The 26,268-nt window shown below is 41.1% G+C and overlaps 1 protein-coding gene across 1 annotated transcript in view; it reads left to right on the top strand.

The window, feature by feature from the left end:
• The first annotated feature begins 3,018 nt into the window (after positions 1–3,018).
• PLCL1 (phospholipase C like 1 (inactive)) overlaps positions 3,019–26,268 on the top strand; it is a 171,730-nt gene continuing 148,480 nt past the window's right edge. Inside the window, exon 1 of the mRNA XM_072342157.1 lies at positions 3,019–3,468. Within this exon, the coding sequence (XP_072198258.1) occupies positions 3,223–3,468 (246 nt within the window). The 5' untranslated portion in view covers positions 3,019–3,222. The remainder of the gene's footprint in view (positions 3,469–26,268) is intronic.

Genomic DNA, 26,268 nt, shown 5'->3' on the forward strand with positions numbered 1-26,268 from the left:
TACCGGTAACTATCTTTATTAAATGGAATTACTGCCTACCATTAACAGGATCCATTATTAATAAGTGTACTGTCAACAAATGTACAGTCAGCAGATGTGGTTAGGATGGTATTTTACAGGTTGCGTGATTAGAAAGATTAACGCAGCTGAAAGAGATAATCAAAGAAAAATGAAATCTCACTTGTATTGTAGGCACACAGAAAAGCTCCAAAGGGAGCAGTCTCCAGAAAGAGATCCTTCCCCAGTGGCAATCAGCCCTTCAATGGGGTCTAGCAGAGGTGCAGTCAGGTCCCACCTCTCCCATTCACACAGCTAGACTGCCTTCACCTGTGCTCCCAGGGCTGACTCGTGCTCACCTCAGGTGCTCAATCAGTGGTTCAGGCCGTGACTCAACAGTTCCCATACATTATCATCAGACTTGAATGTGAGCTGATGTTTAAAAGACTCTTCCAAATCCTCCAGATAATTTGCAGTGATGTATACAATATGCCTTTTCTTCCCTCCCCCAGACTTCAGGAACTAGCAGCTAAACATAACCAAACCTTTACTAGTTACACCAATGAATAAAGTCTTTCAATGCATCAGAATGTTTCCCCAAAGGAGCAGCAGGTTGTTTGCTTTCAATTACTTGTGAACTATCTGAACTTGAGTCACTGCACCCAAAAATGTGAAGACAGGTGTAGGCCTCATATTTTGACTCTTTGTTAATGTAAAGGAAAAGGAACCTGGCCTGGAAGATAAGAATAGAAAAAAAACACTTGTCAAAATGATTGTGAGGCCCCACTTAAACAGTCTGTATTTGTACTGAGATTCAAGATCAAGAGAGCTTTTACCCTTCTGCTCTACTTCTTCTTAAGTTAGAAGCAACACAACATTTATACTACTTAAAAAAATATGATTAAAAAAGGAACTAAGTAGAGGGTCACCAAAAAGATATAGAATCAAATGAAAATATTTTGGTGGAAAAAAAACCCCAACAAATGACACTGGAGACATACAGATATACCTCAAAGATTATTTTCTTTTAATTGTATTTGCTAAATACAGGCTCAGTTTGTTATTTGTTGTTGTTTTTCCAGCTTAGTGACTTCATAATAATTTTGAAGGCAAAATGTAAGTTGTAATTGCCTTGCAAACAACAGAGTGAAACTTAGCAACAAGTACATCTTTAAATAAATAAATCATAGCATTCCTGTGCTATTTTGTTTTAGAATTGCCTATTCAGGATGCAACAATACCAGAAAACCTCATGCAATAATAAGACTTCACAAAACTTTATTTTAAGAACTACCTGTCAGGGAGTTTTCTTTGTACAGGACTCTTCAATTCTAAAACAAACGATGATTTGCTATCATTATGGACGAAAAAACAAAACAACTTGTACCCTATTGCTCTTCCCCAGTCTTGCCAATTGAATGTTCTTGACGGAAAAAAAAGGCATCAGCTTTCACACTTCATCAGTCACTGTCAGTTAATATAGAAGTACCACTTTCACAGTCCCAGCACAACACTTCATGTAAGAGCTACCCATAACATGCTCTCTAGGGTGATATTATTAGTTTATATAAGCTCCAAAAAGACTGCCTCCTCAGTTGCTGTACATTACAGAACACACCCACTCAGGCCCAATAGCACGCCTTATAAACAAAGGAAGCTGAATATATGAAATAAGAACATAAGAAGAAATATAAAAAAGAAAATCATGTTAAACAAACTCCTTCAACATAAAAAAAAATAACCAAAAACCTGAAAAATACAGGCTATAAGAAACCCTATGGAGAGACTATGAGAGAATCTATGTATCCCATTATCTTAACAACCAACCCACATGAAGAACAACATGTTCCAGGAAGTCTGTTTCTTCAGTATAACATTATCTTCTTCTATAGTTACTTATTTCATAGTTCTTTTTTTTTCCAGTGAAAACAAAACGGCAGTATTTATATGTGTCATGGACTGAACAGTGATTGAGCACCTGATTATTGCAGTGCTTTCCATCCAACTTTTGCTTTGTGGTTTGTTTTAATTATTATATCTTTTAGATTTAATTTAAATGGGGTCTTAGGAAGGAAAACTAATTGGATTTTTGTCTGGTCCTTAATTAGTGTATTTTATATTGAATATGATGAATACTTTTATAATCTTGGTAGGTGTTCTGTGTTTTTACACATGGAGACATGAAATATATATACAGTACATAATTGCTATAGGAATCAGAGAGAGGCAAACTTTTCTACTGGTTCTTATCTCCGTTAAGTTGGTAAACGTCATCTTGTTTAGCTTTCTCTGCTTAGTGAAAACTCGCCAACCCTGTTACTCTTCCTATGCTTTCTCTCACAGTTGGTGCTCAGCCCTCCATGCTGCTCGTTCCGAGCCCTTCACTCTCACAGGAGCCATGCAGTACCTCCGCGTTGCCGCTAGAGGGCGCTGTTGGCTGTACGACGACGTGAGTCGCGGCTGTAAAGGGACGGTTGCGGTCCCGGGGCTGGAGCTGCTCGCCTCGCTCCCCTCTGCTGCGAAACATCGCGACCTCAGCTGCCGCGGCGTGTTTCGGACGGAGGTTCTCGCAGCGCAGAGCGGCGATCGCTCTCCCTCGCCCTTGCTGGTACCGTTACGCGAGGTGCTTCCCCAGCGGGCAGCGCTGCCTGCCGTACCGCATTCTGTTGTGCCCGGGGCCGCCTGTTTCGACTCCCACTGCGGCAACCGCTGCGCGCTGCCCTCGTGCCGGCACAGCGTGAGCCCCCCTGCGCGACTGCTGCGCTTGTGCGCCCATCCCGCTGCACGCACGTGTTCGTTCCTTACAGCTACAGGCAGGAACGGCGCGGCCCGGCGCCGCACGCGTCCCGCAGCCCTACCTGCCCCGCACCGCCCCGACGCCCTCCAGGCGGCCTGCGGGCGCATCCCCTTCTTGCTTTTATTGGTCGCCAGGGCGCCCGCGGGCGGCTTCGGCGGTGCTGAGTGGCGCGGCACCCCGTCCGTCAGCGCCGCCCATCGCAGCACGCCCGAGCTCCTGTCACAACAGAGTGGGGCTGCGGCTGCACTTCCTGCGCTCCCGGCTCCGCGCCGCCGAGCCGAGCATCCCCCCGGCCGCCCCGGGCATGGCCGCTCCACGGAGAACCGGCTTCCACCCCAACGCCGCACGCTGAGAGGAGCGCCGAGGGACGCGGGTCCGCCCTCCTCTCCCGCAGCGCCCCGCAGAAGTTGCCGCCGTTCGGCGGGGCGATGGCAGAAGCTGCGGGCGGCAGGGAGCGGCCGGCCGGCCGGGCCCCTCCCGACGCCGCCGTCCGCGCCGAGGAGGAACAGCTCGAGGCGGCGGGCAGGAGGAGGGAGCGCCGCAGCGGCGTTTCGGCCGTCGGTACCGGAGAGCGCTTCCCCGGAGGCAGCCTGGGGCAGGCGGCTGCGCCCGAGCCCGACGCCTCTCTCTTGGAGGCGGCCAAGGCCACCCCTCGCCGGAGCAGCATCATCAAGGTAAGGAAGGGCGGCCGCGGGTCGGGACGGTGTCGCTCCGGGCGGGTCCCGGCGTCCTCCGCCGCCCCGGGAGCTGGGAAGTTGATGCGCGGCGGCGGGGCTGTGGCGCGGCACGCTGCTGAAGGAGCCCGAGGCGGAACGGGTCGCTCCCGAGCGGTGAAATATGCAGTGTCACAAGTTAACAGCGGGTTGCACGCCCGCGTGTGTTATTAGCGGGTCGAGCGGTGGGCTTTTACAGCCTTTGTCTCCTTTACAATCCGATGAGGAGAGTGGCCTTCGGACCGTGCTTACTGGTGCTTCTTCTGCCGTTTAATTTTTAGCAATACGTGGTTTGCAATTAGGTGGAATCTCCTTGCTGGTACATAGGCGGGTCGCTGGCTTCTACGCAGGTGGTGATTGGAGCCTCCTGGGCGAAGTTAATTCATCATTTGCTCATGTGTGGTTCTCTTGTAGCGATTTGCACTGTAAGATATCGGTGGGAGAACTGGGAAATGAGTATTCATTTGTATATATGTGCGAAAGCACTGGGCAGAGCTCTAGCTCTGTGTCAGAAGTGGAGAATGCATACTTAACTCTGAGTTCATCCTTTCCGAGTAGGAATAGATAAACAAAAGGATTGCTTGTGCATTATAAAGCTTCAGTGTTCAAAGGATACCAAGACAGCAAACCGTGAAAGAACCTCGAGGATCCTTTAGAAGTTCCACCTTCAGATGCTAACTCCTTAGGTCTAGCCATGTGTGACTTCTAGTCTTCTAAGGGCATCCTGTGTGCACGATGTTGAATGCTTCCAATCTGAAGTTACATCAACCCATAAATGCTTTACTAAATCACGACCAAATTCTGAAAGTGTTGTGGTTTGGAAATCCGGAACTGTGTGATGGGTTTGAAAACTGGAAATGCACAATCTTGGGCACAAAGGAAAAAGAACACATGTTTTTTGCAGAGTTTATCAGCCATACAAATGTCACAAACGCAAGATATGCTATAATGTTAGAGTGGCATTTTCAGTACAGGTTGACATTTAGCAGTATTATTGAGCGAAGTGATATGTTTTCCAGATGGAGTAAATTTCTTGAGATACATCCTGGGGTGGCGTTAATTGACAGAGCTATTTCTGACAGATCAGAAAGCATTAATGCTGTGCAAGCAACTGGTAACACAGCATCTGAAATGTTGGATAGAATCTGTTTCCTCTGCTTAGGAACTCTGCATCCAAACTGGAACAGCTGGAAGTCTCAGTAACCAGGATGGGCTCAGAAGGGACCAAAAACTACAGAGAGTGTTTTGTACAGCCAGGTGAAATAATGGCCAAAGGGGCTGAGTGTCAGATCTTGGCTGGTATGTTACAGCGAGGAGCTCTGCTATATGGGAAGCTTTTGGACAGAGGATGCCGTACTTAAACCTGATCAGGACCATCACTGTAGGGGTCTGGATTGGTAGAAATACCAAGAACTAAACAAAGCCTTAACTGATCTTGAATAATTTATCTTAACATTAATTGTTTGGGTGATTGATTAAATTAAATGGCATGGTAGTGTTTGAAAGCAGATATCTGAACTTGCAGGCTACTCATCTCTAAGGTATTATTGTGTTGAGGCTCCATTTGGGAGTGCTGCTTTTCCCAGCAAGGTTGTCTCAGTGGTATATACAGTCTGTACCCAGAGTATATTCCACCGCTTAGACTGATCTTATCATCAGGAAAACATGGGCTTCAGAAAGCAGTGAGAGCAAGCCTTCGTTCTGCAGGACTGGACTCTTGTGCTCTACTCTCCTGTTTCTGAAGGTATACTTAAAGCATGAGTGTCACACACAGTTTAAATCCTGTAGGGTTAGATGGTCAAAATACACTTTATCTTTTTTTTCCCCAACGGTCTTTCTGAGCCTCACAAGTTTGGTGTTTAGCATTGGAGAGCCCAGTTCCAGTGCAAGCTGCAGTTGCTCGCATTGGAGGGTTTTGGTGTCCATGGGATATTTAAGCAGAAAGGGCAGAACAGCAACTTGCTTTAACAACTTCTTGCAGCAAATTGCATTTGGCATATATTAGTAAAATATAAACCGTTATAGATCATCTTTGGTGCATTCAAGTGCTCTATATTTGGCCTCAGTAACAGAGAAGTCGTAGAGAAAGAACAAAATGTAGTTGGAATGTTTTATTCCCATTTTACTTGGCTTATGTTCACAGCTTTGCAGCTTGAGGTAAACTTGAAGCAGCAGCATTCATGAGAAACAACTGTAGCTGCTCTTGTGCTTTAAAAAATGTCCCTATTATGTGTGCATTAGTTGTCTTTTTCTTTTCTTCCCCTTATTAATGCAAGAAGGGAGTAAGTAGTGCTACCACAGAACTGGAGCAGGAAAGGATGTTTGCCGTGAGCAGCTTGAAAGAGGCAATAATGGTTAGGAGATGGAATGAGAGGAAGGGCAGGATAGAGCAAGCCCCATTCTCCAGAAGGCCTAAACATGGACTGCAAACCTGCGATGGTTCATTTTTCAAGTGTTTCCATATTGCTTTTTTTTTTTTTCCTTTGGTCTTTGTGAGCCTATTGTTTGCAAATAAAATGTTAATTGCAGCCACTTTCAGGGCAGAAAACAAGAAGCCAAAGCATAGGAGGATACCTGCTTTACATGTGAAATTTTCAGGACTGTAATGATTCTGCAGTAACTATTGCTTTGCTTTTTGCTGTGTAAGATGACATTTTGATACCTGCTGCTTAATAATCTAAAGCTATGGCTATCTAGGATTTACTATGGCTGATTAATTGACTGACAGGCTAGTTGTGCTTTTAATGCAGTTGCTTTCCTCAGCATGTTCATAGGTACTTTGGAGAAAGTGAAAAATAGGTAGCCAACACTGTAAAGAAGAGAGTAGAGCTTGAAAAGTTACAGAGAAGAGCAAGAATGATGTGCCTAACCAGGGAAAGACTGTTACGAAGTGAGAAGTTCCTTAGGTCAGTTGGGAAAAAGGCAATTACAGGTTGGTATTTTAGATGTAAGTGTATCTCCAAACAGTGTGCAGAGAGAAGCAGGGAACTATTATTCTTATTTTCTTTTTAACTCACAGGAGAAGCATTATGGGAAACCCAGTAATAGTTAAATAGCAATAAGTTTAAAATATTGCCTGATGCAGCGTGTAATTAAATCACGCTCATAACAGCCACAGAAAGCTGTGTCAGTCACACATGTAAATGGGTTCACGCAGGTTCAAGATGACAAATTGATGGAGGAGAGCTTCACAAAGCACCAGGAGCATCTGGCTTACAAAGTCCCTGAACTACCAGCTGTTGAGCAAGGGAAGCTGCAGTGGAGGATTGATCACTTTGTACATTCTTATGTGCCCCCACATGCATGCTGTCCTGTAGCTGGGATACCAGCCTGGACTGACCTTTATCTAACCCAGTATTCCTTTGGTAAGAAAAACGGAAATATTGAGAGACACAGCTGATTGTTTTCTGTTACTGCCAGTCTAGTGATTAGAAATAAAGAGTACTTTCTGTTAATAACTCATAACTTCTTTTTTATCAGCTTTAGAAAGAGAAAGCATCTTGGAGAGGTGTTCTGGAATGCAAAGGCATAGCTTCTTATGCACTTCTAGCTTTTAAGAGATCTATGCTTTGTCAGATAAGTTCTTATACATATTTTTGGTAGTGAATGCTTAAGGTCTCTTAGACTTGTTATGGAGTCTTTTGATATCTACCTTGTACCCAAGTCAGCCTGTGATGAATAGGTGAAGGTTTCTTTACTTGGCGTTTCGTGGAGTCACTTGCGTTTTCACTTACTTTGTTTCCAATGGTCAGATTTCCCACCTGGTACCATAATTGTGATTTCCAGACATTGTTACACACAAGTTCTCTAGATTAACTTCTGCTCAAAGAGAGCTTGGGGCCTGACTAGAAGTATCTTAGAAAGCAATGAGAGCCTTTATGTTTACTTGAATAGGAGCGAGGTAAGACTTGAGTTAGGAGTTTAGAAGTAAACAAAAACCATCCAAGGTAAACTTCTCTATCAAGCTGAGCTCTAACTACAGAGCAGCTTTCTTGTCAGTCAGTTCAATAAAGCATATGACATTAACACATGGGCTCATTAAATATGGGAAGTAATGGCACAACGCTTGTGGTGTCTTTCCATGTAGTGTCCTAATAGTCAACATTATTTGAATGCCTTCCACAGAAGGTTTCTAAAGGTGACCTTTTCTCGAGCTGGTTGGGCATTACCTTTCTGTAGACGAGGTTGGTGTTATTTCAAAAAGGAATCAACCTGTTTACTGTGTACTCAAAGACAGAAGTACTTAATAAACTGTTCAGAAATAATGTTCTGTTGGAGTGATGGGCCTGCTGGGTAGGGAAGCCGCAGAGGAATGCTTTGTGCTGTTTGGCGAATATGCTTGGCAGCAGTTAATAAAACTAAGTGTTCATATCTGTGTTGAGATGTGGATCCTTATAATAATATTTTATTCATTTTGTAGCTCCACTGAGATCAACTGCGTCTGCAACAGATATGTTTTGTTTCAGTTAATGGTATATTTTTTTCTGTTCTTCCCTGCAGCAAATGTAAAAAATTGAAGCAATTACTGTAGAGCCAGTAAGGCATCCTCTGTGGCAAAGAAACATTTAGCTGGTCCTGCTCATAAACCTAATTAGCATATTTTTTTATTTCCAGGATGCACCTGGTAGGTATAATTTTTGGTAACGTCTTCATAATTTTATTAGGGAATGCGGAATGATGATTAATACAAATATTTAGGCACTTACATTCTAGCTTGTTTATTTTTCTTCTAGTCAGTACAACTTGGAGGTTCTGACATGCATTGCAGTTTAGAAATCAGGTAGGCTTGGTTAAGAAGTTACCTTCTGTGAAAGGTTAACTACATTTACTAGATGCTGGGAAGTTCTGAAGACTTGTCTTTATGCTTGTTGATGTGTTTGCAGTTAAAGCACTGTTCTTTTATCTTTATGTATCATAAACCTTTTTGGGTTTGAAGCCTACTTACGTGGACTGCTGTTTGTGGGGGATTTTTATTTCAGAAGTTTGCAGTTTTCATGGTTATTGAGTCCCTTCCTAAAATAGGTTTAAATTACTGACGTGACTGTGATGACTTCTGTTTATTATGTTGCAAGTCGTGACCATTAAGGCTGTGTACATGCTCTAACTTCAGTGATTATCTGGAGGTAAACTGAGACACAGTATTCCTGTTCCAGAACCATTTAACGTGGTTAATAATTTGGGGCATTACATGTCAGATAATATTGTGACATGCATGTCTAACAGTGGATCAAAGTCTTAGAAGCTCCAGCAAAGCTCAAAAAATGGGAGTAAGTGTCATACAAATGAGTGCTGGGGGGGGAGGCTGTCAGGGAGAGAGCAAGGCTGATTAAAAATCGTGGAGCCTGCCCAGTTAGTTGGCAGAGGAGGCAGCAGTCAAGGGACCAGTCTGAGAGTATGGAGGGAAGGCAGTGAGCCAGGCTTAGAAACGAACAGACTGAGAGCACGGTCGGAGCCAGGGGACACTGCCATTCTTAGCTTTACTGGGGAGTCATGCAGGGCAGAAAAACTCTGCTTTCCTGCCTGTGCTGTGAATTGCTGTGGTGAAGCTGGGGGTACGTGTAGGTATCTAAGAGAAGGGCTGGATGGATTCTGTAGCATGTTGAGGTTGTGGATGTGCCTGCATGAGGTCACAAGGCAGCTGTGAAGGGGCCAGCTGGTACCCTTGTCACAAGCCCCTGCCCTGCTAATGCCAGCTCTGTGGCTGCTGCTGATGCTTAGCATCCTTCTTTCCTGCAAGGCTCACCAGCTGCCCTCGGGTGGCTCCAAGCCATTTGAATGTCTCCTGCTATGCTTTCTGAGCCCTGTAATACCTGAGGAGGTTTTGCCATTGTAAATAACACAGAGGTGTTTCAATTTGTTTTTTTTTTTTTTGGTGTCAGGGTAATTTTTTTGAGAATATAGGAAGTTGTTCTTGGATCCAGTAGGCAGTTTTAGCCTGCTATTGCATGTGAATGAAAGTGTAAGCAACACTGTTTTTTACTGAAGTTTACTCTTTATATGCTTGCAAATAGACTATAGGCAGCTCATTGTAAATGTTAGAAAACGTTAGGGTGCTAGCATTGTATTTCTTTACAAGCTGTACCTTCATTTGGAAGAGCCACACAACTTGCTTTTCTTTGTTCTTGCGTTTTAATTTTATAACTGTTTTCATAAATACCTGGTTAGAAGTTGTGTTTTGCTGAGCTAAAGTGACTGCTGAAGTCAAAGCTATCGGGGAAAGCACTATGAGCAAATTACTCTAAGATCTCTCCTCTTTCTTCCAAATGAGATTATGTAGGAGCTTCATTGAGTTAATTTAACAAATGTTATGGTTTAATAAAAGAAGTGTCCTCTGTTGGAATATGACACACCTCCAGGGTACCTGATATAAATACTTCAATGAAAACATTTGTGAGCACTGGCTTAAAAAAATAGCAATTGGAATTGATTGAACTAATGAAAAAGACTTGGTAAATGCAGAGCTTCCTGCTGCAGACAGAGCTCTGTCCCACAGAGTGCCTGGGAGCTGCACAGCTTTCAGCAGCAGTTTTGCTGGGGTCAGCTTTGCTGTGTGTGTAACCCCTGAGCCTTGGTGCTCTGCTCAGTGCGGGTTTGTGCTGGGAGATGTGGCTGCAGCCCAAAAGAAGTGCAGCTTTCTAATGTTCTGTGAAATTGGTTGTGCTTTGATTTGAAAATGCAAGTCATGCTGTGTATATATATAGCTTGGGATTTTTTTCAGTGTGATGATCTGTTATGGCACTTGCACCCTAAAGCGATGCAGATTTTGGGTATGGGCAGCTTCTGCAGTCTATGAAACCAGGCAGTTTTCCCGCTGCTATTAATGGAAGGTGGGTTGGGCTAATCTGCAATACAAATATCCAATCACTATACTAAGTTATTTTGTTTAGAAATTTTATTATTCAGGTTCTTAAAAACTTTGAAATGTAGTTAATTTTGTCTGTTGATCCTGCTTTTCAGCTGTATTAAGTTCTTATGGCAGAAGTGTATTGGTTTAAACCTGGGAAACTGATAAGGGATGGGTTTTAGGGGATCGTTTCTAGATAACAGTTGTTCCTAGTAGAAACAAAAGAATAACTTGTTATTAGAGCAGAGAAAAACAACACAGAAATGACTTAAACAATGCACTTGGAGGTTACTTGCTTGGCAGTGCTCTTGTGTGTGCTGACTGCCTATTACAATTTTCTTTATGCTCCATGTTTCTTTTTCCCCCTCTACACCTTTGAAAACAAGTTGTTCATTTCAAGGGACTGATCCAAATTCCTCTGAGATGAAATTAGAGCTCGTTCATCGGCTGCCAAATGTTTTCCCAGTGTCCCGGTCATCAAGTAGGAGTGTGCCTTTCAGCAATGCTTCTTGATTTTGAAGACTTAGTTTTTGGACTGGTTAAAAAGAAAAAGTTGCCTTTCTGTAGAAGCTGATTTTCAGCAGTAAAAGAGCAATGTAAGTAAAAATTTGGGCTTGGGAGAGTGAAAGTGATGTAGTGAAGCAGCATGTTTTGCATGTGCTCATCAGCCTGGCTTGGAGGATCTGTGCTGGGAGCAGGTGGAAGGCTTGGAAGAATAGGAAAAAAGGCTGATCCAATGAGATGTGGTTAATAACTTTATCTGCTTTGGTCAGTCAAAAGGCAACAAGTGTCTTTCACCATAACTGTGTCTCGTATGCTGTGAACTGCTGATTAATGAGTACTTCTGATGGAATCCTGTGGCTGCAGGACTTTGACTAGAAAGATCTGTCCCTTTTCCTGAAGACTTTCCTTTTCCGAGGGTAAACGCCTGGACTCAGATTTGGATGTGATCTGGTGCTGGATGGATGGTCTCATTTACCAAAAAGAGATGAGACCAAGGGAGGAATGAAGAGGATCACATTAAGTTGTAAGATGGCAAAGGAATGCCAAAGAGAGGAGGTGCCAGAAAGCTGCAGGGCTGTGGGCAGTGCCCAGGACATCTGCAGAAGAGTGATTTTTTTGCTGCTGTTTTTCAGATAATTGGGACTAGCAGTCTGTGAAGTAAACCCCCCCAGTCTTAAGAGTATGCTCTGATCCCATAGTAGCTTTACTTCTAAGTAGGAAAGGGCATTATATTTTGTGACTTAAGAAAACTGCCTTGCTGCTGGTGTCTGCCTTGTATGTATCAGTTCTCTGCTAAAAGGGAATTGTGAACTTCCTTCAGACCAGCTTTTAAATTCTCCAAAGATGCTTGGCTCTCATCGCGAATAAATGAAGCTCCATCCCACTGCGAGTGCTTTTGGCATCCTTTTAGAAATTTGAGGATTTGTAAGGAACAGTGTGGGCACAGTGTTCCATTCACTGGGAGAGGAGAGATGAGCTTTCTCACGTAAAAGGTGGCAGCGTTTCCTTTCTTGCTTGAATAGTCGTGAGGCACAAGACATGACCCAACCAAGATATACCTCAGCTATACCACATAAGTGGTATAATCCAGAACTCTTTATTGCATTTGAAATGCCATTTACTTTGTTTACCTCTCTGTACACCCACTCGGGGATTGCAGAATGTCTCTGACTTGTGTTGTGGCATTTTGCAGCCAGGAGCACATATTGTACAGTTCTCCAAATACCATTTAACAGAAACAGTGATGTGTTTACAGGACTAGATAACCTGTATATTTAAAAGAACATGGTTTCACTTGCTCAGTTTATTATCTTCCCATCCGTTTGTGGAATAATTGATTAAGATATAGCATTGCTCACTGGAAATGAAGGTGCAGACTGTTCACAGGGGTACAAGAGCAGAGTGCAGCCAGTATACCATTAAATGGCTTGGGAAGTGGAGCAGAGTGGAGACACGCAGGCCAAGTTCTGTGGTCCATAACAGTTCCCCAGGTAAACTTAAATGTCAGCAACATCAGAAGTACTTGATGTACTGGATCTTAGAAAAACAGTTCTGGGGTGGAGTCTTGGTAGTACCAAACTGCTCACCTGCTACTCTTTTTGACAAAAAAAATGTGTCCTTTAGTGAATTTTGCTTATTATGCACTCAGTATAATACTAAAACATACCCCCCTCCCAAAAGCTACCTGCCTCTAAGGTGTTACCACCTCTATGTATGCTTTCTGAATTTTTTTTATCCCATACTTTTAAAAGTGAGGCAAGATAATAGGAACAAAGCTATATAATAACTAGAGTCACTCAAGTTCTACCTGTAGAATAAAAGAAATAGAGCAAAAATGGCTTGAGAGAGAAAATCAGGAAAGATACCATTGTAGACAAGTCAGACATGGACCTTGTCTTACTCATGGAGTTGGTGGACAGGCTGAACGTCTCTTCTCAGCCCTGCTAGGGATGCCTACTGGGTAAGTATCGCACAGTGGCTATGGAGAGTGCTTCTCTAGGAAACTTTGCAACCCCTATAGAGTTGGTTTTATAAATTAGCTCTGTTATGACTAGGCTGAATTATTCTTTTCTCTTGGCATATGCTTTGAATTGAACCCTTCATGCTTAGCAGACAGTTAATTATCACTGACAATTCAAAACCTGTAATCTCTTCCTAATGAACTGCACTATTTATTGAGCTAGCACTGTGAGATCTGCTTGGGCATAGCCATAATTCCTTCGCTGACCAAGCATTGAGAATTCTGACTTGACACTGCTAGACCAGTAAAGAAGGGGTTGTGAATAAGCTGTTACAATAGCAATAAGTGAGTTGGGAATGGCACTACTTGTGAAATCGTAATAATGATGGATTGTGTTTAATATGACCAGACCAAATTGGGCATCCCTCAGAGTGCTGTTCTTTAATGCAACACAATCTATCTATGTATCACATATGCTTGGCACACCTATTGAAATTTACAGAGTGTTACTTTGACTTTTTAGGCTAAATTCTGCAGTATTGCACAGTTGTAGTAGTGGGAAATGGTTATCTTGTTTCCTTTAGTGAACCTAGGAGCAAAACTTCATAATTTATTGCAAAATACACATTATTTTTGAAGAAGAAAGACTATTTTTATTGAGTGTTGGAGCAGAGGCGTATGTATAAGAAGGCAAAGCATGGTTTTCACTGCCAAATAACTTGGCAACATTGCAAGTTCTTTTTAGGAGTTATCTCTTATTCTTTTTGGCCTGCTGTAATTACAAGTTACCATGGTTTATTTAAAAAGGATCTTTAAAAGGGGCTTTGTGTATAGACCAACATCGATTTTAAACAAGCTTATCAAGAGTTAGCTAAAATTAAAGGTGGTATACTAGGTTATCTGTATAATTATTTGTAATGGTTCTTCTCTGAAATAAGTTTGTGTATGGATATTTTCAAGGTCCCTTTTCCTGTAAGATGGAAAGGTTCCTCTGAAATGAGTGCCAGAAGAATCAGGGGATGCAAAGGAACAAGTGTCGCCTTCACAGTGCTGTGGGTTTGCTTGAAACCTGCTTTGCTTGCTTTCAGCCTGAGCTGGAAGTTTCTGCAGAAAGCTGAAGTGTTCGTTGCCTGAACAGGAAGAGTTGCAGGCTATGTTGTGCTGCTGTAGCAAACTCTAGAACAGAGCACTCTCTTGTGCCATCAGAACTGGCTGTGTGGAGGGGCTGTATGTCTTAGACTTCAGGTACTCTTCTCTAGAGTTGTTGCATCATAGCAGAACTTGATCTATATTGTATTTAGGTTACAGAAGAAGTTTTCAGCAGACCTCTTGGCACCAGGAACAGATGCTGATCTTCATGAGTGACAAATATGGCAGTAGTAAAGGAATTACATTTTTTAGAATAGGAAAAATGAATGCCTCTTATGGCAAATGTAGTGAAGCAAGAAACACTAATTTGCTGTTAAGACAGTGGAAATTATTCTAAGTTTCCTGGCAACATTAAATTAATTGATTAGTACTACTGAACATGAGTCTATGCTTTTTAGCATTTGTTTGTTTTTATTTTCTGTATTCTAGTGGTTGTTGGGAACTTAGTTTATTTTCCATTTACCGGTTGAAATCTGAATGTTTTGCCTGCATTTGGTCATAACATTATGTAACCCTTTAGGCTTATTGTGATCCTATGCAGTAATCAGTGAGTGAATGTAAATGTGAGGATGAATGTTATGAAAGAGAAAAATATTTTACAAGAGTGTAAATGCTCTCAGTGTTTCTGTGACTTGATCTCATCAGTTATTCTGACTTAGGAATGCTGGCTGCTCGTTAATTTGTACAGCAGATCTTACTGTTCCTAAGTTATATCAGACTTGATTATTTCCTCCCTTTTCCAAGTTCATGAAAATGTTGGATTTTAAGGTTTTGACACTGTATGTTGGCTGCTGTGTGGAAGATCTCACTACACTGAGGAAAGTATTCGTGGTATTTTCCACACTGCTGTATTGGTAGTGGCAGCTCTACAGCCACTGTAATACTAAATCTCATTTAGAAAAAGACTAGAGAATCTAACTTCAACAGCATTTAAAAGTGCAGACCACAGGGATTTAATAAGCATCCTTCTGGAAGGACCTGATGTGGCTGGGCACGTTTCAGAGCTTTTAAATGATGTTCTAGTTATGTCAGATGAACCCCTAACCACTGAGAAATGCAGTTTTTTCCTCACTTTCAGGGGTAATTTGGTGATCAATAGCAGTAAAATAATCCATGAGATGCACCCTGGAGGATTGCTGTTCATCTTTAGTGGTTGTTTAACTTTTAAGATAAGCTTCATGATGCTTTCAGTGACAATAATGATTAATGCTCCCATTGCTGTTGACACTTTTGTACTGTTGGTTTTTTTTCCTGTTAGAGTTTGTATCCTATGTGATAAGTTTACTGCTGTCTCTCCCAGCAGGTCACTTCTAACCATGCAAAGCTGCCTAATTAAATGACTCATGATGATGATGATGATGGATTCATATTTGATTTTACAGATCAGTCCGTGTGTCTTCTTCCCTGAAGACTCCACTGTACTTTGTTCTGCAAAGTGCGATGAGAAACTGAGTTGCCAGTATTTGTCTGGGAGCATTCGAAGAGTTGCAGAACTAATGTTCCCATCTCCTACTCTTTAATGTATGCTATGTGCAGTGCAATAGAGGGCTTGTAAGGGAGGGACTGTGTAGCTAGAAATAAAGACTTGTAAAGAGATATTAACTGCAGGAACCTTTCCTGCAGTCAGGTGTGGGTGTTCTGCTGATGATGCTTACGTTAAAGTAATGCCTGCTTGGAGCTAAGGGTGAGGAGGTTTTAAATGTTGTATTGCCAAAGCACTGAAGATGCAAGATGGTAGTGTAATTTTCTGGGGAAAACAAACTGGTGAAGGTGATGGAGCAGAATGTGCAGTTCTGAGGCAGATGAAGGCTTGCTTGATATTCAAGTATCTTTTAATATAGGTTACAGAGGTTGTAATAAACCTTCAAAATCCTGCCATTGAATTGGGGTATAGAAATGGGGAAACATGCCAGGAGTAAAGATTTTTTTGATTAGTGTGTCTCCTGCATTATCATATTCCATAAGAAGAGCAAGTTGTGTGAAGGAATTTCATTGTGTTTAGCCACTCTTCTTTCTGTGAAGCTTGTTGTTGAAGTCAGAACAGATGATGCTGGCACTGTTGGATGCATCTGCCAGCTTGGTTAAATAGACTGGATGTGTCCCACAGGAGAGTAGTGGGAGAATGACTAAATAATTCTAACCTCTGCTGGAGTTGGCAGTCATTTATAAGTAGGGGCTTCATGTCATTGTCACATCCAAATGCTGCTGCTCTTGTCTGTTTTTATCTTGCCATTTAAAACTTCCCGTTTTATTGCGAAGAAAGTGACCATCAGTTAATGACAAAGGTCATAAATTACATTGCCAAATAAAAAACAGTACATCTGTGATCTTTTATCCACGCAGTAATGTTTTTTTACCTGCTATGTTGGAGTGGAATCTGTGCTATGTTTAAACTATTATGAGTGTGATGGCTGGCTTAAGTTGCCATGGTGTTGACCAACCTGTGGATTTAACCCAGATATGGCTTTTTTCTTTTGTTTGTTATCTGTCATATCCTTGTTTCCTTGTTACTGTGGTAATTCTGTACTATCCTGGTGTAGCTCAAAGCTAGTTGTCTAATGAGTTATTTAAGTGCTTTCTGGGTTCTGCCTGACACCACCTTGTGTCATAGCTGCAGGATCAGGGCTTGTCATGGAATCGTAGAGTCACAAGGTTGGAAAGAACCTTACAAGATCATCTAGTCTAACCATCCTCCCATTACTGTACCTACAACAAACCACTAAACTATATGTAGCATCTCCTCATCCGGTCAAAATGTATGGGAGTGAGTTGCTTTGTGATGCAGAGACTTGTGGTACTGGCTTCCTTGCTTTGTCACTATTGAGCGAGTAAGGTGACAATATTGTGCTGTTAACAGACTTGCTAAGTACTAATGTGATTTTGCAGGGTTTTTTTTAATCACACGTTTTTAAGTCTGTGCAGTATTTGATGAAGTACAGAGCTATGGTTAGTTTCCACAATAGACTCTACCAATTGTCCAAATACTTAACAATGTGGAGTCACCATTTCTGCATGAAACATAACTTAGTAGTTTCTGTTTACCTTCTTGGTGTTGGATAAAGTTGTATTATTTTCATTGCCATAGTGATATAGTGGTGAGTTTTTAGTCCATGTAGCAATTTCCAAGGTAAATACACCATGCTTTGTCTTCTGGGGGAAGCGGAATACAAGTCATTAGGCAAAGATAAAACTGTTTGTATGTAGTTAACTTTGATGACGACACAGGAAGATGAACAGAGACTTTAATGATGATGTCTATGAGGACACTGTGCAGTGCAGTAAGAATTGCTTTCCTTGGTGTAATCTGCTTTCCAGAAAGCAACATTGATTAAAAAATAAGTCTAAAGAAAGAAATGAGAATTCATAGAAAAGGACAGCTTTTCATTCTTTCCTTGAATGAGAAAGCCGTGCTTGAGATAAAGGAGCATCCCTCTCCAGAAGGATATGATTTCTAAAGGACTGTATTAACAAACAAATGAAATTATTGGTTTTCTGTCTCCAGATGGCTTTGAAGATGTCAGCCTTGTCTCTCTTGTCTACTAATAGGGGATGTGAAAGAGCTCGCCGTGCTTCTTGTACTGAGCTTCTTGCATGCAGCCTCAGCCTGCATGTCTCCTGCTGGCCACAGCCAGCTGGTCTGCATGGCTGAGCAGAATCGTTGGTCCCCTGGGAACAGTGCATATACTGAAATTAATGTCAACATCTTTGTCATAAATATGACAAACATTAAGTGTGAGTTGATTTTTCCAGTTACTTTAATAGCAACAGTTTAGTTTTAAACTTAGTATATATGTCCCATTATTTTTCTGCAAATGGTCTGTGCTTTTTGCGCATAGGAATGGCTATTATGTACATGTTACTTTCTCAACTAAGTGAAGAGCTGAGAAGCTGTGGATGCTGATCCTACTATGCGTTCAGTTTCTTACGTTTGGTTGGGCTGTGTCCTAAAACTATCATGTGGAAAACCATCCTAGGAAAGGATGGAATGGAAGGGAAAGGTGTTTTATAGCTACGTTGATTATCAGTTCCTGAAATCAAGACCTCTTACTCCAGTGTAAGGAATCAGAATTGGCCATCATTTATTCCTTTCCTCCTATGTAGAGTTGTATCAAAAGTAAATTGTCTTCCCACGTTCCCTTTGGAATTTGCCAGCATTGCTAATATTAGATTTATTTGGGGACAAAAAGTCTCCAAATCCTGTTATATTTTATAGTTCCTGTAAGTTGTGACTACAAAGAAAAGTTGAGGAAAAATTGACTGTATAGAAAAAAAGAAAATACTGGATGTGCTTAGTGAGCCTGAGGAGAATTTCAAACATAAGTTGTTCGTATGTAAATAGATGATGAAAATAACTGAAAGGTAGGTGTTATGCTAACCTATTTTCTACAAAACAATGGCAGGACTAGCACCGATTGTACTGTGTAAGGAGTTACTTGGATGTTTGACAAGCAACTGAAAAATCTCAACCTGCAGTTTTATGGGGGAAATAAACTTTCACAAGTTTATGTTGGATACAAATGGAAAGGGATGTCACAACGATCACATCTGCAGCCAAAAAATTATTATTCCTTCGAGGCTCCAGTTACCAAAATTCAGCAAGTTATTACTCTACTAACAAGTCTTTGTAGTTATATTGTATTTATGTAATTCTATGTGTCTTTGTAAGGTTACACTCATGGGAACGGAAATCTGTCTGTAACAGAGCTATTCGTGATGCTTTTGCCTAATGCTTGGATATATGTATATAGAGAAGGTGAATTACTTTCCCATCCTGTGAAATCCATGTGACTGGTGAGAAGGCCAGGATTTCTCCTTCCGTCAGGGAAACGTGTTTAATGTCACTCACCAAACAGATGTTATTCTGGATGTCTTAATGCTACATGTTATGTTTTGGCTATCTGGACTGGAACCAGTTCATTGACGGCTTTGACTATCTGCATCGGTAACCTGTTTTATTCCTCAAGGATTCTTCAGTCTGAGAGAGTTTGGTCACCTCCAAACAGTACTTTAAGTCTATTGTCTCATCCAAATAACATCTAATTGCAAAATTACCTGCATGGAAAGTTGCAAGGATATGTGAAAAGCCCTAAGATGGGGAGCGTGCTGTCTGGCTGTTCTGCCTGAAGCTGCTGGGACACAGCAGAGAGGTCTGTAGAGTCACGTGTGTGCTGTTCATACTAGGACAGCATGCTGAGATTCAAGCTTGCACTCATTTGCAACACCTGTTTTGTCTTCTGTTAAATCAAAACTCATCTCTGGAGGTTACAGCTGAATGCAGTAGTTAGAATGGATAATTTGGCAGTTTATCCTCATTTAATTTTTTCCTGCAACTCACTATTGTGGGTATTTTTTGCATGAAAAGCTCTTTCTTCCATGGCTAAAATACGGAGAAATAACAGTTAAAACACCTTCCAAGTGCCCTTCAAGTCTTTTCCAGTAATGACACACAAGTAATAAAAATGAAAGTGGATTTCGTTGCTTATTGCCTTCAAAGAAATGTCAGTGAGAACATTAGGAACAGACAAAGCAGAGAACTAAAACACCACCCTAGACTTTAGTTTGCATAACAGCTTTAAGTGGGGTGCTTCATAAGTTAAGTAATTTCCTGTTTCCTAGTTTTTTGACATAGACCTTCATGTAGTTTAAGTCCAAGAGGATATTCTCAAAGTCTGTCTGTAATTCATTATAAGCAAAGAAGGATGGGGAGGCCAGGGGTGCTTAGTGCAAGTGTGGGCTGCCTGAATAGGGCACTCAGTTGTGTTCATTCCTCAAAGTTCCTTGTTCCACAGAATGACTTAGGTGATTTTCATCTCTAATTTTCAGATGTTTGTCATTTCTTATCTTCTTTGTAATAATTTTTCACTGCTTATAGTGACCATTCCAACTGCCTTGGTTTTCTCCTCACTGCAGAGTTGTAGTGTTGGCCCTCTCTGCTCTTTGTGCTCTTGTCTTTTTGTTTACTGTCCCTCCAGAAGATGTTATGATACTTATATCATAACGTGACCCTAGCCTTGAAATAGTTGAATTAGTAAATAATTTTATTGCATCTCTTAGGCAATGTATTACTACAGAAAGTTTTGTGACAGTAATCTGGTTCCACACTTAAGGAAGGTAACATTTTTCCCTTTTTTCCTGTTGGCTACAGGATTTTGGATGCAAAATGTACTTTCTGCTTTTAAGGAGATTTAATATAAAGCAGTACTTTTTCATAAGGCAGTATTATAAATTTTCGTTGTAAAACAATATACTGCTTTCCTGTGTAGTGCATCCATTAATTTAATGGAATGTGATGATTTAGAGCAAACTCTCTTGCTTGGGTTAGTTTACTGATAATCCTTTTTCTATCACTTAGAAACCATTTGGTTAAATTAAGTTCAGATGCAATCAGTAGTTCTTACACTTGCAATTTGGATAAAATGTATTTTAGCTAACTAATTCATATTAAAATATTAAGAAAAATCTGATTAAAACATGGAAGATGGTTTTATTTTGCAGTTTGCCTTGTAAATACCGTTGAGCAGCCATTGCTGCTTTTTCTTTAGTTTCTGTGTTGACAGGGATTGATCAGGCCAGCTCTCCTTGTGCTGGATTGAACTTTGCTCTAAATGCTGCCCCACTGATTCTTCTGGAACATCAGAGCTGATGGATGAATTATTTCTTCTTTGTATCTTTATTTTTTCTTTTTCCTTTTTTCTTTGTATGTGAGATTAGGAAGTAGTCTATAAACAAAAACCCTTCAGGCTTTTCATGGGTGTTGTCAGTATTAAAATACTTATTTAGCAAAATCTTGCCCTCTGGACTGTTAACCCAAGGAAGATTTTAAAATGATTAGATAGGCCTTATAGAGTGCTTTAACATTGTGTTTATGTATTTTGATCGAGGTTAATTAGAGATTAGGTTTAAATGATTTGATTTTTTGGCACCACTGATGGATAACTGTTTGTGTGCTGAAGCAGCCTCTGGATAAATAGCTACAGATAAAGCTGCAGAATCCTCTGTTAGCGATGAGCTTCTGGTTGACTTTTAATCTTGTCGTCATTTTCTAAGTAATCGCACTAGGAGTTAAAAAAATAATAAAAATACTATGGAATAATATAAGGTAGCAAAAATAGAAGCTTTATTTTATAGATGCGAAGCTTGAAATTTTGTGTAGACTGCTGGAGCTAACTTTGTGCTGGGGAAGGTATGGTAGTATAGCAGTGCCAAACAAGGATGTGATTTAACTTGGTTGCTGCAGCCAACAAGGCTTCTGCAGTTTGTGATCTACATTCCTGTGCCCCTTTTTGGTCAAAGCATGTTTAAATTTGAGAAACACTGGGGTAAAAAAAGAGGACTGAGAAGATGGGAAGTACTTGGGGTCTGTGGGAGGATGTGAGGACCTGATGTAGGGTGCTAGGGGGATGTCAGAGGGTCAGGGTAGCCAAGCTGGAGTAACTCTAGTGTTGGAGTGGAGGAGACGGGATTGCATCTGTAGGAGGACAGGCTTTATTTCAGTTGCTCGTGGAGAAAAAAAAATGAGTCTTGGTGGTGAATGAATCCACAAGGCACACTTGGTTACATGGGCAAAGCAACTTGTGGCTGATGCTGTCTGTATCATGAAAGAAGCAAGCATCAGCTATATGGCTGCTGTTGACTGGACTGTGATAGGAATGCATTAAAATTTAGTCCGGTGGATTGTTCCTTTGTGTTCTTTTAGGAGCAGTGTGTTCTGCTGAGCTTTGTGCATGGCTTCTACAGTGGTTCCCACTGTGCCATATGTTGAATTGAGACCAACTTCAGGTATTCCCATGGCCCAGTTTTGGTTGCCTGGCTTTTCTGAGGCAGTGTAGTTTTTGGCAGCCAGGTCTGAGTAGACCTCAACAAGAAGACCTCACTGCATTGGCAGATGTTCATAGGCCATACTTTAGTGGGAGTGTCTAGCCTTGGAAAGAAAACTGAGCCTGGGATATTAAATTATGTTGCTAATATGTACTTTCTATGGAAAGTCAACTTAGAAGGTAAATTTGAGCTAGGTGAGCCTTCTTGGGAGGCAACTGTATTATTAAAAAAGGAGGTACAAATCTTCCAAATGATACTCCTCTGTTGATAGAGTCTGGTACCATCTGGACTTTGCCACAGATGTGCATCAGGGATATGCAAAAAAGAAAACATAGTCATTGACAGTGAGGAGCTAACCTATAAATGCAGAAATAACTTGTATTTTTATTACTACTCAAGCAATTCATGTAATGAAGCTTTGTGTATTCTAGTACAGTGGCACAACATGGACTAGAGTGCTTTTAGAAATGAGAAGCTTTTTGCTTGGATTATTCATTATAATCATGGAAATGGACTTTTAAAGCATCACTTTCGTACGTGCTGGTCCATTCTTTGCCCTTGCTTTAAAACAGATGACCTCCCACTGAATTTGTGATGTAAGTCACAACCAAATACGATTAACTGTGCCAGATATTGTCTATATTTGCTGCAAACTTGTGGATTGGACTGTGAAAATGTTAATGAAGACAGCTTTTTAAATTATGGGGAGATGTGACATTGTGATACCTTGTCCACTCAGACACTTATCAACAGGGTGCTACATCGTAATTGTCTTTCGCTGTGCCTTCAGTGTATTGTTTACTTCTTTGGATATATGGACTGTGAAAGTAACTTTGGCCCAGCTTCTGAGGTGTAATTTAGGTCTCTTGGCCTTCCACTGAAGGAAGAGATGAGTGGAAGACATGTAGCGTAGTGTGGCATGGGATCTCTGTATATGGTAGCCCTCAACTTTTTATGAGACTTTGCAAAAGACAAGGAACATGTGAGAAAATAGAGACTTGCATCCATCTTAGCTATTTTTCATTTTATGTAATTTTTATTTTTAATATTACAGGAGTTAGATATGACACTTAGTAAGGATATTATAGCATATGAAAAGTTACTTTGCTTTTTTTTGCGTGGGGAAAACACAGTTTCTTACTTTCTGGTTTAGCACCTGCTCTGGAGGCTGCAGAGAGCTTCTAAACTCAACTTATTATTGTATCTGAAAAAAATTAGGATCAGTTGTAGTTAAGAAATACAACTTCTGTAGTTCTGTGATCCTGATTTTTGTGAAGTGACACATCTTCTGGGAATGAAAAGCACGTGGGAATATGAATTAAAGCAAAATCTGCCTGAGGACTGAATTACTTGTCTCATCTCCATACCAATTGCCATTATATATCTCTGCCCAATGTTCAAGTGAGATGAAAAGGGTGAAGTGCTGCAAGAAGAGCTGCTTTGCAGCTCATTAGACAATGGAGTACTGGACAAAAAAAAAAAAAAGCATATTTTTTCCTCACCCTTAAACTGGGTGTTTCATCACGTAAGGAAGCTGCATCTCAGTGTGTTCTTCTGCTGATACCTGACCTGTAAAATCGTTGAGGTCATTGACTCCCAGAGATGGCAAAGCCTGAACTGTAAACCACCTTAACAGATGCGCTGCTGGAAAGGATGTTTTAAGTACTTTGAGAAAATGACTGTCACTGACATTAATGATTAAAGTATAGTAATGGGATAATTGCTGACTGTAGTTAAGCAGCAGCTGCCAGCACACAGGGCCTGTAGATTTTTCCATTTGTGGGCATAGTACAAACAAAAAAAATATGTAGTGCTAGCAGGGAAAATCTTCTTTAGTAGTTCACAAGGACAGCTCAAGGTTTTATGTATGTTATAAAGCTAAAGGAGGCTGACCATGAAAGACTTAATTATGGAACACTAGTTAATCCTAACTGTTCCTTTGGCAGGATTCCAGCCTTTCAGAGGGGAGGAAATCATCCCTGTCTCCTGACAGGTGGGGAGAGCAATGCACTGCACTGTACCCCATCAGGAAGATCAGTGGCTTTACTTTCTGTTATTCTTCTGCTCGTTCTGTAATGCTCTGGAAGTTAGTGGGACTGAAGATCTGCTCAGGTAGAACAGTGTCTGAATCTGAGAAAAGTGTTGGTCTTTGCTCATGCAGTTTCTGTGCCTCTATTCACCTCATCTTTTTGGCACGACTCTCCTGTTCAGGGAATGAGCCTCTGGCTCTCCTTATGCTGGGGATGTTTTTGCATACACAATTTCTGGCACAGTACCCAAGTAATCTGGGATATAAGACCTGAAGGAGCGACCACAGTATTGATAATATATTCCACACTTGGCTTTTCCTGCTCTGTGCATGTTTTCAATTAATTCTGCAGCAGTGTTTCAATGGGCTCAAGTAGATATTACTCATTTTTAACAAAATAATTATGAAGAGTTTTACAGTTTTTGCAGCTATTAGGGGTTTAGTTTTACAATTCATTAGTTAATATTTATTTGCCATTTTGATTATGTTTCCGGAGCAAAGCGACAATAAAAATTAGAGCTGACACAGTAAGTTCTGCCCCATGACAATGTGAAATTCTATTCTCCTACTCAGCTTGAGTGAGTAATGATTTATTTCCTTTGTTATTGCAGGGGGATGTGTAGTAAGGATGGGTCAGTAAGTTTTCTTGCCTTTTGCTAAATGTTTCTTTACTGTTGGTTATGTTTCTTTACTAATGAGGACTTCTTATATTATAATGGTGTGAATTACAGAAGCCACGGCCCACTTGTTGAATGTTGTGAAATGCTTATTGGAAATGAGTCCAGCCATGGGAAATCTGAGCAGTGCTTCATTCTGAATGTAATGGTGTCTCTATCTGCTGGTAGATTAAGGGAAGAGTCTGGTGGCTTAGCATACCAGAACTTTTGCAGAGATCCTGCCACAGTGGGTGCGCACCTATTGCTGTAGGCAAGCACTTAAGACTTGAAAATGTCAGACTAGATGGTGAGGGGCACCCTTGGCTACAGAGGACTGGCTACAATGCTCTCTGGCCTCGTGGGAAATGTGCTGAGTTAAGCATGACATGTGCAGAGCACTATTTTGCAGTGTCTCCTGTTGGGTTCTTTTACTGGGTTTGATGTACTTTTGTCTGCCCTCTTTCCTCTTCCTCGATAGGGGGTGAAGATCCTTGGCTTATGTCAGTTGGCTAGAGCTGGGGCTGGTAAGAAGCTTGCCATGACAGCCACCGGAGAGCTCTTAAAGGTGGTTTCATTTCTTTTGGGGACATGGAAGATAGCTTTCATCACACTTTTACAACAGAGCTCATCTTTTCCAGAGAAGTTTCTTCATTAGTTCAGTAGCATTTGGAGATACCGAAGATTAAATAAAATTTAGTATATTAAAAAAAAGTGTTCTGTTCTGTTGGAGTAACGTAACAACATGAACTGTAATGAGGAGACAGAAAGATTTTGTTGTAATAAAATCTCCAATTGTGATTAGGAGCTCATAGCAAACTCTTCGACAAAGCTGTCAACAATCTGCTACTGTTGCTGAATGAAAGCTTGATGTAGACTGAACAGAGAAGGAAAAATGGTGGGGAGATTGCTTCTCATTTGTCATTGGATCCATCCAGCCAAAGAACTTTATCATTTTATTTCAGATCTGGAAGCAGTGTAGCTGCAACAGATTTCATGCATGGGCCCTTGCTGTCATTAGGTTTTCAAGCAATATTTCCTCTTACATGTGTGTGTGCAGACTGTTTTGTTGAACAGCATGGCATGAGTCTTTGAATCAAAATTTATAGTACGAATTAAATACATTTTGGGAAGCTGACACTTGAAATGGAAATAGCGGAGGAAAATGAACATATTGAACCACCCACTTATTGCTTACTCATTCTGTTTCTTGACACACTCAGCTTCTGCTGGGCTTGCTGCAGCACAAAGATTAGGAGAGCTGATTCTTTGCTTCCTTGTCCCTTGTGCTGCTGCTCGTTTTAGGCAAGACTGTTTTCATCTATCTGGTCTTGGATGTTTGCAAGAGAAGTCTCTGCTTGGGGTCTACTAGTCTTGGGCAGCTTTATAACATGACTAAGCAGAGCACTTTTCAGTACTTTTTGTTCAAAAAGAAACAAAATCCAGTAAGAAGACTTAGCTGCTCTGCAGTCAGAAGCGTTCTGCAAGTGATTGCTTCCCCCTGTCTACTTCATTGGGAAGAGGCACATTTCAAGAACAGCAGCATAATGTACTGTTTACAATTAAAATAAAGCTTCAGGAATACTTAAGGAATACATGCATCTCCACTTAAGAGTACCTTAGATGCAAAAACAACTTACAGGAAGACAAGTGTATTTCCATGTGTACAATTGTCTCTTTTGAAGTGAGGTCAGGAAAGTGCTTAAGTGTTAACAAAGCATCTTAATTTTCTCCTAGCTCTACTCTTTGAACTCCTGAATTTATTTTAATACTTGTGGATTTTTTTTCTTCATTAGAAACAAGC

This window comes from Excalfactoria chinensis, chromosome 7, assembly GCF_039878825.1.
Source record: "Excalfactoria chinensis isolate bCotChi1 chromosome 7, bCotChi1.hap2, whole genome shotgun sequence".
NCBI lineage: Eukaryota > Metazoa > Chordata > Aves > Galliformes > Phasianidae > Excalfactoria > Excalfactoria chinensis.